Source organism: Gracilinanus agilis, chromosome 2, assembly GCF_016433145.1.
Source record: "Gracilinanus agilis isolate LMUSP501 chromosome 2, AgileGrace, whole genome shotgun sequence".
Lineage (NCBI taxonomy): Eukaryota > Metazoa > Chordata > Mammalia > Didelphimorphia > Didelphidae > Gracilinanus > Gracilinanus agilis.
The window spans coordinates 653,155,083-653,166,647 of record NC_058131.1 but is presented as its reverse complement, the minus strand read 5'-3'; the positions used below and the strand labels follow the sequence as shown (position 1 = coordinate 653,166,647).

Below are 11,565 nucleotides of genomic sequence, written 5' to 3'. Positions count from 1 at the left end.
TATATATATATATATATATATATATACACAACAGAGACACATACATCTCATTCAAGAGTCATGAAGAGTTTTTTTTCCTTCCCCTTTTTGCTTTCTCCCTACTTGACTTCTTAAACAACAGGAAGGAGAAATGACTCTATTCCTTCTAATGAGATAAAGGACCATTAGCCCTTGTCTGCCTTCTGCCTTGCCATTCCCTCCTCATGCCCTTTGTAACATGAGGACATCTAGGTCTTGCCATTGGCCTCATCACAGCACCCTTAGGTCTTCCAGATCTTTTCATTCACCTTATATCTGAACTTTCTTTTATGTGTTGTCTCTACCAATTAGACTAAGATCCTTGGAGCAGGGATTGTCTTGCTCTTTCTATTTTTATTTCTTGTGAGTAGAGCACTTGGCATATAGTATATATTAAATAAATGCTTTTTCATGCATTCATACACCCACAAAAGACATATATATGGATGCATCTGCATATATAAATGAATAGCTTGCCCTTGCTCTTACATATTTGCATTCATATTTACTACAGATGTTATGGAGCCAGAAGACATACATGAACCCTCTGCTGGAAGTCGGCTCCAGTTCCGATGTGGCAATCTGCTGTCAAGTGGACAGTGGCACCATTTAGCCGTTGTTGTCACTAAGGAAATGAAAAGAAATTGTGCAGTTTCCACTTATATCAATGGACAGCTCATTGGATCTGCAAAGGTAGACTGAAATGAAATAAGGCTAAATTCCTAAAGATGTATAAAGATCTTTCTTTACCAACATTTAGGAGTGATCTTTCCTTTAGCTATGAATCCTAGTGTTCTTATTGATTTTCATTCTGGAGATATCTGCATTTAATTTATTGAGGGAGATGGCATCTATAGAAATCAATGTACCTGCCCAGGGAAAGGTCTGATGAGCTCAATTTTAAGAAAGAATTTGTACAGAAAGGAAAAACACTCAATGAAGGTAAATATGGATGAGTGGCCCTGCCTGACCTGTAAGATTGTTATCATCATGGATAAAACTTGAACTGACCTTCCTAATAGATGCTAAGGAAAAAAAAGGTGTTGGGTATTGGGGTTTTTGAGGAGGCTTTTAAAGCTAAGCTTGGAGCCAGAAAAAGATCAAGGAAAGAGTGCTCCACTGCTTGGAGACATTGATGCCATGTGGGTCCATGACTTGTCAGGGGTGACAGAATCATAGATGTGGCAGATTTTATCAGATACCTTCAATCCTTAGCCTTATGAGAGCCCAGGTATAGAAGCTGCTATGATAAAAACTAATATTTGCACAATCAGATTGAATTGAATAAAGCATCAATTCCCCTTTAACTGAAGGGAAATTAATTTTTACATTTGACTTCTTAATCTCCTGTGCATTCTTCTGGTCCTGAGGTGTCCAATAAACATAATGCTTAGTTCAACAATAAATGTATCCTTAAGTTAATGGATCTTCACAGACATCCAAGAACCTATTTAGTCTAGATTTTTAGATTCTATTTTCTCTCCTTCTAGTTTGGACTTTGCCTTTTCTGTCCCTCCTCAGGATTATCTTTTACTTCTATGCCCTTCCTCACATCTCAGTAATTTATAGTCCTAAAAGAGGAATTCTTAACTGGAAATCTGCAGTAATTTTTTTCATATATAGATAACTATTTAAATACAATTGGTTTCCTTTGCAATTTTTTATCTCTCTCAAATTACATATTAGATATGTAATAATGCAATATATTCTACATTACATGTATAATATATTCTATATTATAGACAGATAACTTTCTGTATTATACATGTATACAAACATACACACATATATATAGCAGCTAGGTCATGCAGAAGATAGAGCACTGGCTTTGAAGTCAGGAATATCTGAGTTCAAATCCATCTCCAGACACTTACTAGCTCTGTGACTCTGAGCAAGTCAATTAACCCTATTTGCTTCAGTTTCCTCATCTGTAAAATGAGCTAGAGAAGGAAATGACAAACCTCTGTTGTATCTTTGTAAAGAAAACCCCAAATGGGATCATGAAGAGTTGAATAGGACTTAATCAACTGCACAACAACAAATATATGTATATATGCATATATGCATACATTATGCATGTGAATGCTTATATGTGTATATATTAATTTATGCATTCAAAAATATTATTCTGAAAATGGGTCTATAAGCTTCCCTAGACTGAAAAAGGCATCTATGCTCCCCAGAAGGTTGAGTCCATGTTCTAGAGAGTTGCCAGTGCCATTAGATCTTACCTAACTATGTTTGCATAGTTGCTAAGTCAGAGGCAAGATTTGCTACCAGCCTGTTATTCACTATTCTCTGCTGCCTCTGATGTGAAAACAGAGAAAAAATAAAATAAATTAGAAAACATCCACAAACATCTAGCAACATGAAATAAATCCTAGTCTGAAGTCTAAAAATTGTATTTGAAATGATAAAAAATATAGATATGGGAATGGAATTACTGTTGGCAGTCTGGGAAAAGATAACCTTTGAGAAAGCAGTGTAACATAATATATAGCAAAACTAGAAGATTCAAGTGTGAGACCCATCTCTGACATACTGGCTAGGTGACCCAGAGCAAGTAACTTTCCTTCTTAGTATTTTAGACTCTTCTTTCAGACTGTCAGTGACAGAGATGGTGCCAAACTTCAAAAGTAAAAGCAAGTTCCTTATTTGGGAGTTTCCTATTCCAATAAAACCACAGATCCAATCCCCATCCCCATCTTAACCTTTGACAATTATAAAGAGCAGGAGATATACCTGAAGAAGTCAAATGGGAAAATATCTTGTATTTGAACTAAGGAAAAAGTAGTTTCAAGAAACTATATACCATTGACCTTGATATTAATCTCTGGAAAAATTCTAGCAAAGATCATTAATTAATTAATTAATTAATATGTGAGAATTAAGAAGATGAAGCAATAATGAGTAGGATCCATCACCAACATTCACTGAGAATAAGTCCTATCAGAGGAAGCTCACTTCTTTTTTTAACAGGGTTATAAAATAGCTAGATGAGGCAAAGAATAATTACTGATATTTATATGTTGTCTTTTTATTTGCAAAATACTTTAAATATATTATCTCAGATTTTTACAATGATCCAGTGAGGTATACATTACAAACATTATCACTGCAAATTTACAGATGAGGAACTGAGCCTCTGAGAGATAAAAGGATTTTCCCATAGTCATAAACTGGTATCTGAGGCAGTATTTGAATCAACGTTCCTTCTAAGTAGAGATCCAGAACCATACATCTCTACCATGCCAAAGCCATAGATAGATTTATTTCTATAATTATATTTCAGTGAAATATTTTACCAGTTTGCATACTATTTTTGCAAACTTAATTGCAGTGTCTGGCACATAGTAAGCACTTAAATGTTTATCTCATTGAACTGAAACAAGATAGTATCATTTGATTATGTAACTAAACTGAAAAAGACCTTAACTTCTACCTACTTTATCACTCCCATTTTTTCCATCACCATCACTCCCATTTTACAGATAGAGAGACTGATACTTAGATTAAATGATTTGCCTAAGAAGCCAGAGTCAGAATGTGAACTCAGATCCTTTGCCTCTAAACCCCAAAGTTTTTCTACCAGACTATTAATTTATATGGTACATTTATATGGTACCTAATGGGTTCAAGAGACTGTTATAAGCACCTTATAAATATTATCTCATTTCATCTTCACAACCAGGGAGGAAGGTGCTATTATTATCCTAATTTTACAGATGTGGAAACTGGGTAGAGATTAGGCAACTTGCCCAGGGTTATAGCTGGAGACTTTCCTGACCAGATTTGAATGCAAGTCTCACAGAATCAACACTCTGTCCTCAGTCTAAACTATTTGGCTGCCTCAAATACTACAATAAGAACAAGTTGATGGATGTTACACGTTAATAGGCTTATAATGGATGGAGCAATAGGACTCAAAAAAGACTTACTAAAGGATCCATATTGAATTGAACCTCCAGAAGATGTTGTAGGGCTTGTATGAGTAAATGGAAACATCCCCTTAAAATGTTCTGATGATGCAAGCTATTAAGTTAAATGATTATGGTCTGATATTGCCAGAACTTCAAAAAAATCTGTGATTTTCTTTGTGTAGGTACTGATGCAGACACAAAACCTTTAGTCTTCAAGAGATTGTTTCATTAGTTTTCGAGGTCAAAAGAAAAAAAATATCACCTGATAGCTAATTTCATGGTTAGCTCTCAGTATTTAGGTTGATTCTCAGTCAATAGTTTTGACCAGTAAAAACCAGTTTGACTGGCATGGCCCAGCCCACCTGAACTCGAGTACTTTGAGAAACATGATTAGTGAAAGGAAATACAATTGAACAAGAATATCGAGTCTTTCATTTAGGATTGAAGAAAAATTGTCAAAGGATAGGATCTGGTATAGGAGGACCTAGAATGCCAATGGTAGGAGATAGGAGGAAAAACTGTTAGAAGCAGATGTTGAAACTCAAAAAACTATAGCTGTCTGGGCTATTATATATTAGGGGGAAAGAGTTCTACTTACTCATGCCCTAAGGGTATCATAAGATCAGGATCATAGTGTTAGACCTGGGGTGTTTGGGAGGTGTGTGGAAGATAGCACCTCTGGTGTGAGGGCTGGTTGAGTCCTTTTCAGGGCTGCTCATCTACCTTTGTTGTTTACCTGTCACACAACCCTCACCCACTGCTCCAAGAAGCTACAGCATATATATTGGCCACACCCTTGTAAAGCTGTCTTGGTAGTCAGGTTCAACTATGTTGAGGGTAAACAAGATGTCTCAAATTTGTCTATAAGTTAGGGGGATGTCTACCCCAAGCATGTGAAGATTTCCCCCAGGGGGAATGGGCAAAGGGAACAATTTGTTCCGTTGCTCATGAAGGCACTTGAAACAGGCACTACGAAAGACCTAGAGCTTGGTCATATATTAAAGAAGCCAAGATCATCCACTGTAACCTGGTCCATTACCAGTCATCTTGACTTTTGTCTTGCTACTGAATTTCATTGACTTTGGAAGAGAGAGAGTGAGGCTGATGATTTTGTGCCCCACAAATCCAATTCACATGCAAGTCAAGATATCAACCAGTTATGTCATTGGTCCCCTGCTCTAGAACTAGACAGTACTTCAAAATTTGTCTAGTTCCCCACCGTCCCTCAAATTACAGATGAGGAATTTGCTTCCTGGGAAGAAGTAACTTGTCTAAGTTCACACAGGTGATATTATAGCGTTAGGAATTACACTTGGGTTCCTTTTTTCTGTCTCCTTGCTTCTCAGAAATCACTATTTTAGAACACAGTACAATCCTTAGTATTCATATTGATGGATGCCGAGTCATTGAAACATGATTAGATTATGTTCCTGACATTTTAAGAAGATAAGAAAATGTGTGATCACTTTAGTAAGATTTCTGTAAAAAAATGGTTTAAAGTTAAAATTAAAAGTGATGTTCTTAAAACTAAGCTAGCAGGGAAACTCATCTATCAGAAATGACTTTTTTGGAGTGTTCTGGATAACTGTGGTGCTATTGAGAGAAGAGAGAAGGCATTAATGAAAAAAATGAGAAAAGAGAAAAGAAAACAAATATGTGGAAGATTTGTAAAGTTCCTTCTAGCTTAAGGTCCTATGAACATGGTTACTGTGATAATTTATTTTGCTTGACTACATATATTACTTACAAGGACATTGTTGCTATTTTTTTCCATTAGTAAAAGGGGATCTGGGAGGAAGAAAAAATGCTTGTTAATTCAAAAATAAAGTTTCTTCTGAATAAAATCATGTTAGTTACTTAAAGAGTAAAGTTTATAGGAGTACAAGAAGTAAAAAATCAATATGGTCTGGAGTACTTAGGGAAGACTTCTTGAGCAAGTTTTAACAAGTTAGATCCTAAAGGACGGGTTTCAGTTCCCTGTAAGTATTTAATAGATATTTTTCAATTTATTAATTCCTCATTATTTTAAGTAGAAAAAGGGTTTAGGAGGTGAGCATTCCAACTCTCCAAAGTATTCTCAAGAAGTAATATGTTTGAAAAATTGATTGCTTCACCTGGGAAAAGTAAATGCCAATGGGAGAAATTCTCTCAAAGAGTTCTGTAACACATAGTCCTCATTTTTTTTACAGATGCTGTACATCCAGACTTTACCAGGCTCTTTCCTTTCAATGGATCCTTCATCTTTTATTGATGTCTATGGATATATAGGTACCCCGCAAGTCTGGAAACAGAAATCATCTTTAATATGGCGTCTTGGCCCTACCTACTTGCTTGAGGAAGCACTTTCAAAGGAAACTCTAGAAGTTATTAACAAACTTGGCCCAAGATACTGTGGCAACTTCCAAGCCGTGAAGTTCCAGGGTATGCTACATTTTGATCTATGAGGCATTTGTTGCCTCTTATTATTTTTTTTAAATTGACATACAGTTATTTATATTGTATTTATGAAGAATGAACTTAATGTGGGTGAGTCATTAAAGAAGACCTTTGTAATTGGAACATTACATATTTACAACACAACACAAAAAGGAACAGAAAAGGAAATGGTAATATCCCGTGGATTTCAAATATATAGCATCACATAATGGAGTGGTGTAATACATCGGCAGAGAGAGAATGGACAAGCAGGAGAGCGATAAATAAGTTACATTCCTTTTAATGAAGAAGCTTTTTAACTAAAGTATGCTGTTATCTTCAATTATTAAACAGGCAGACAAAACATCCACATTTTCATTATTGATTGCTGGCTGTTCAAGTAGGGAGAACATCTCTCTATGCGCTAGAAAGTCGTGGGGGTCAAATCCCTCTTGGAGAGATGCACAAATAAATCTACCTTCTAAAACCCTACTATCCAGTGAAGGGAGGCTCTTTCCTTCATTTCAAATAATGTAGAAAGATTTTTCTATAAAGATGGTCTGTTGATTTATCTGACCTCCTGGCATATAGATCTTATATTACCAGGTCTATGTGAATTTCTTTTCTTATACCCAAAGGTATTAGCATTTAGAGGAATGCAGATTAAAAATCCAGGCTGGTATACTGTTGTCTGGCAATAATTATTTTGGGGGGAGAAACTCCCATTTTCTTGCTATACTTGTTTGGTAATAAGAACAAATTTCAGACTCAAAAATATCATAAAAATTTCCCATTTCACCATGGATAGACTGATAATTGATTTTAAGAGGAGCCATTGTCTTGTCTACAAATCTCATTGTATTCAGTTTATGATATTGAGGTCACTCGACATGTTCATTATTTGCACTTTATTTTGGGAGGGTAGCTCCACATCCTAGAAAGTTTTAAATAGCAAAGTCATTCTGATGTGACTTTTCCCCAACAAGTTATTTTAGATAACCAGAATGCCCAAGCCTAGTAATACATGGAAATGAGGTGACCTATTTGTCTTTTTGATTATGAATTTGCCATGTGCCAATAGAATTTTTCCACCTCTGTGGCTTAGTTTCTAATCTGTAAAATGAAACTAATAGAGGAAGTACAGCATAGTAGAAATCACACTGGAATTGAAGTTTGAAGATGTGGGTTCCAATTCTAGCTCTGATACTATACCTATGTGACTTTAGACAAGACGCTTCGACTCTTTATTACTCAGTTCTTCATCTATAAAATGAGGAGATTAGACTAGATGATCTTGAGAAACCTTTCTGTCTCTAAATATATGATCCTGTGGCAATAATTATTGCCATAAAATCAGGAAAGTGATCACCATTTAGTCTATAAGCACAACCTATAGCTAGAGAGCATTATGATGATTTTGAATGTTTTGTTTTAGGTGAAGATATTGACTGTGAAGCCATGACCCTTGTTGTTGAGGAACGAGTTTCCTTTGGACTTAATGTAGCTAGTTCATCCTTGACAAATGTGACAGAGATCAAGACTGTTTATAATGAAGTTGATAGTCGCCTGATTGCCAAAGAGGTAACCTTTTTTATCTTCATTTTTATCTTCTTGTCTAATTGTTAGCACCAGTATCATCATTTTGGCCAGGTAGGTAACACAATGGATAAAGTGCTGGGTCCTGGAGTAGGAAATATTGATCTTCCTAAGTTCAAATCTAGCCTCCAACACTTACTCACTGTGTGACCCTGCATAAGTCATTTGCCTCTGTTTGCCTCAGTTTTTTCATCTGTAAAATAAGCTATAGAAGAAAATGACAAATTTCTCCAGTATCTTCATCAAGAAAACTTCAAATGGGATCCCAAAGAGGTGGACACAATTGAACAACATTATTATTTTATATTCTTCTTGAGTTTTTATTTTTATAATATTGAGACTACATATTTACCTATATGCATCTAGATATATAAATATCAGGAACTGAATGAGGAAAAGATATACATTTTAAGTGCTGATGCTACGTCTGACATTGCAAAATGCTGAGATAAAAAGACAAAAGTGAAATTGTACCTATCTAATAATTACATCCTATTGGGAGAATTGAAGTATTCACTTTTGGATAGATATAAAATATGCTAAATACAAAATATTTCTAGGGTGGAAGTGGAGAAATGAGGAGAGGAGCCACTAGAAGCTAGAGGATCCAGAAAAGGTGTTCTACGAGTGAAGGTAGTTGAGCTGAATTTTGAAGGAATATAAGCATTCTAAAATGTACAAGTTATAAGCGATCATCCCGTCAGGCATAGGGATAGCCTTCCACGGGTATGAAGATGGGAGATAGAATGTGATATATGAAGGATATCACGAAGGCCATTTTGGCTGGACCATGGGGTATGTGAAGAACAGTAACAGTCAGGAAATTTAAGGTGAAGCTACAATGTAAACTGATTTAAATCCCAAATAGTAGAATTTGAGTTTGATCCTAGAGGTAATAAGAAGCCACTGGAACTTCTGTAAAAGGGGAATGAGCAGATCTATATTTCAGGACTTTCACTTTGCAGCTAAATGGAGGATGGATTGGAGAAGTTTAAAAACTGGATGAAATAAGACCAATGAGAAGGCTATTTCAATAGCTCTAATAGGTGATAGTGGTTTGATCTATGCTGGTAGCTCTGGCGGTAGATAAAAGGGGACACATTTGAGAGATTTAAATTTAGAAACAATAAGACTCAACAACTGATTGGATATTTAAAGCCTATCTTTGAATTCTGGGAAGGAGAGAAAGAATAATTGAGAATTACTCATAGGAAACAAACCTGGATGAATGGAAGGATGTATACTTCACAGAGACAAGAAAGGAAAGAGATGAGTTTGAGAAGAAAGGTAATAAGATCCGTTTTGGACAATTTGAATTTGAGATGATTTTGTGCCATCTTGTTCAAAATGCCTAATTGGCTGCTCCTGGTACAAGTCTGGAGTCCAGGAAAGAGATTAGGAAAATTAAGAAATCAGTGGTAACTTTGGAGAGAATAGTTTCAGTTGAGTGATGAAGTCTGGCTGTGTGGGATTAAGAAGTGAGAGAAAAAATGGAGAAAAGGATAGACATGTGGAGTCTTTGATGCTTCTTTTTAAGTACTTAGATTCTATTTACAAATTCTGGTAGATATGGATAGAGATATTTTTTGTAATTAGATTTATTAATTTAAAGTTATTATGAAACGATTTTCAGGTGATTTCAACAAATAGGAATTTCCTCTTACTTTCATTTGCATTTTCAAAGATTAATTACAATGTTTATAAAATCCTGTATCAACACAAATTTACTCAGAGACTTAATGAGTGAAAAATTATTCTCTAATGGCTATATTCCCTGTCATTTTGTCTCTTGTCTCTGGTCTTTAAAAATCAACATCATTTAGTAATATCTTAACTTCCAGGGTCATGGAAATGAAAATTCAAAGGAACAATAATTCAAATGATGTCTTTATTGCTATCATTACAAAACAGTGGTTTAAAAAAGATTATTCAAAGATTAGGTCATTTCTATTCTAATCTCACTGATTTGGGGTTAGAGATAGTTTTAGTTCCAATATGGGGTCACCTCTGGGAAGTACATACTAGGCCCAGATCAGCCTTAGTCCAAAGAACCCCAGATAAGAGACAAGTTATGGAGCTATGGAAAAGATTCCTTTACTATATTTAGTCTTAAATCAATCAACATAAACAGTAGTCAGTAAGGACCATTCTGTTTCTTTTCTCTCTGATGATCTCCATTATAGATAGTAGCAAAAAGAGCACTTAATCTATTTTTTTTTGTATTTCTACCCTAACTTCATGATAGGATGGACCAGTCTTTGGTGAATAGTGGAATGGGGAAGGTAGGGGACACAGTGGATGGGATACCAGACCTAGACACCAAAAGACCTTCTACCTCTCTGTGGATTCCTTAATACTTGCCTATAAACACATACAGATGTCCACTGTCATTTAAAGTCAGTTCTTAAATCAGCTGGCATTTATCAAGCACTCCATTTGCCTAGAATTGTTTTAGATCCTGGGGGCTTAAATACAAAAGTGAGATAATCCCTACCTGTAAGGAACTTGCATTATAAAGAGAGGGATTTGATATATTAATAATCACATTAATAATAATAATCCAATATATTAATAATATTAATATTTGTGACAAAAATCAATTGTCACAAAACTAAATACTCCATAACTTAGTACTAGAAAAATCAAGTTCATGAAAGGCAAAAAGTGAGTATTTCCAATCCACCTCTCTATTGAAAAGTAGCAACAATAAGTTCTTTATGACTTAACTGACTCAATACAACAGAGGAAATGAGTGTGACCTACTAGAATGAGTGGTTATTTAGCACCAGAAGATTGGGGAGTGAGTCCCATCTCTAGTAACTAACTATGTGACCTTAGACAAGTGCTGCTTCCTTTCTGAACCTCTCCTTTTCTATCAAAAGGGGACAATAGTTCTTGTACTAAACACAGAGTTTGAAGATTAAGTGAGGTAAGGTAAGAAAATTACCTTGTAAAGAAAACTTAGCTATTAGTAGAATGTTTGCTTTGAGGTTTGGGGCATTTGAAGAAAAATCAGTGGCAAATAAATTAATATTCATTTATTCACCTTATCCTAAGCACTCGCTCTTGTGGTAGGAGTTTGTGGCATAGCTCATGCATTACAGATATTATGTCATTTGGAATTCTCTACAACCCTGTGAAGTGAATGAAATTTTTTTTTCCATTTTCCAGATGAGGAAACTGAAATTGAGGGTGGGCTGGAGCAGGTTAAGTGATTCTCTGAGGGTAACACAGCAATATCTTGGGTAAAACTCAGACAAACTCAGATTTTTTTAAACTCTAAGACCAACTTCCTGTCCACTGCATCATACTACCTGTATGGTGTTTGCAAACACCACTTCCAACATGAGACCTTTCCTATTCCTCTCAATTGCTATTCCTTCCAGAAAATTGTTGTTTCAGTTGTGTCTTACTCTTCATGACTAACTTGGGGTTTTCTTGGCAAAGACATTGGAGTGTTTTATCTTTTCCTTCTCTAGTTCATTTGGCAGATGAGGAAACTGAGGCAAACAGAGGTAAGTGACTTGCCCAGGGTCACACAGCTAGGAAGTGTCTGAAGTCATATTTAAACTTGGATCTTTCTGACACCAGTCCTTGCATGCTATCCACTGTGCCA

The 11,565-nt window shown here is 35.5% G+C and overlaps 1 protein-coding gene across 1 annotated transcript in view; it reads left to right on the top strand.

Annotated features, from left to right (window-relative positions):
• The window catches only part of WDFY4 (WDFY family member 4), a 403,065-nt gene that overhangs the window by 131,952 nt on the left and 259,548 nt on the right, over window positions 1-11,565 (top strand). The window contains exons 19-21 of the mRNA XM_044665777.1: window positions 533-711; window positions 6,128-6,359; window positions 7,789-7,934. Coding sequence (XP_044521712.1) covers window positions 533-711; window positions 6,128-6,359; window positions 7,789-7,934 — 557 coding nt within the window. The remainder of the gene's footprint in view (window positions 1-532; window positions 712-6,127; window positions 6,360-7,788; window positions 7,935-11,565) is intronic.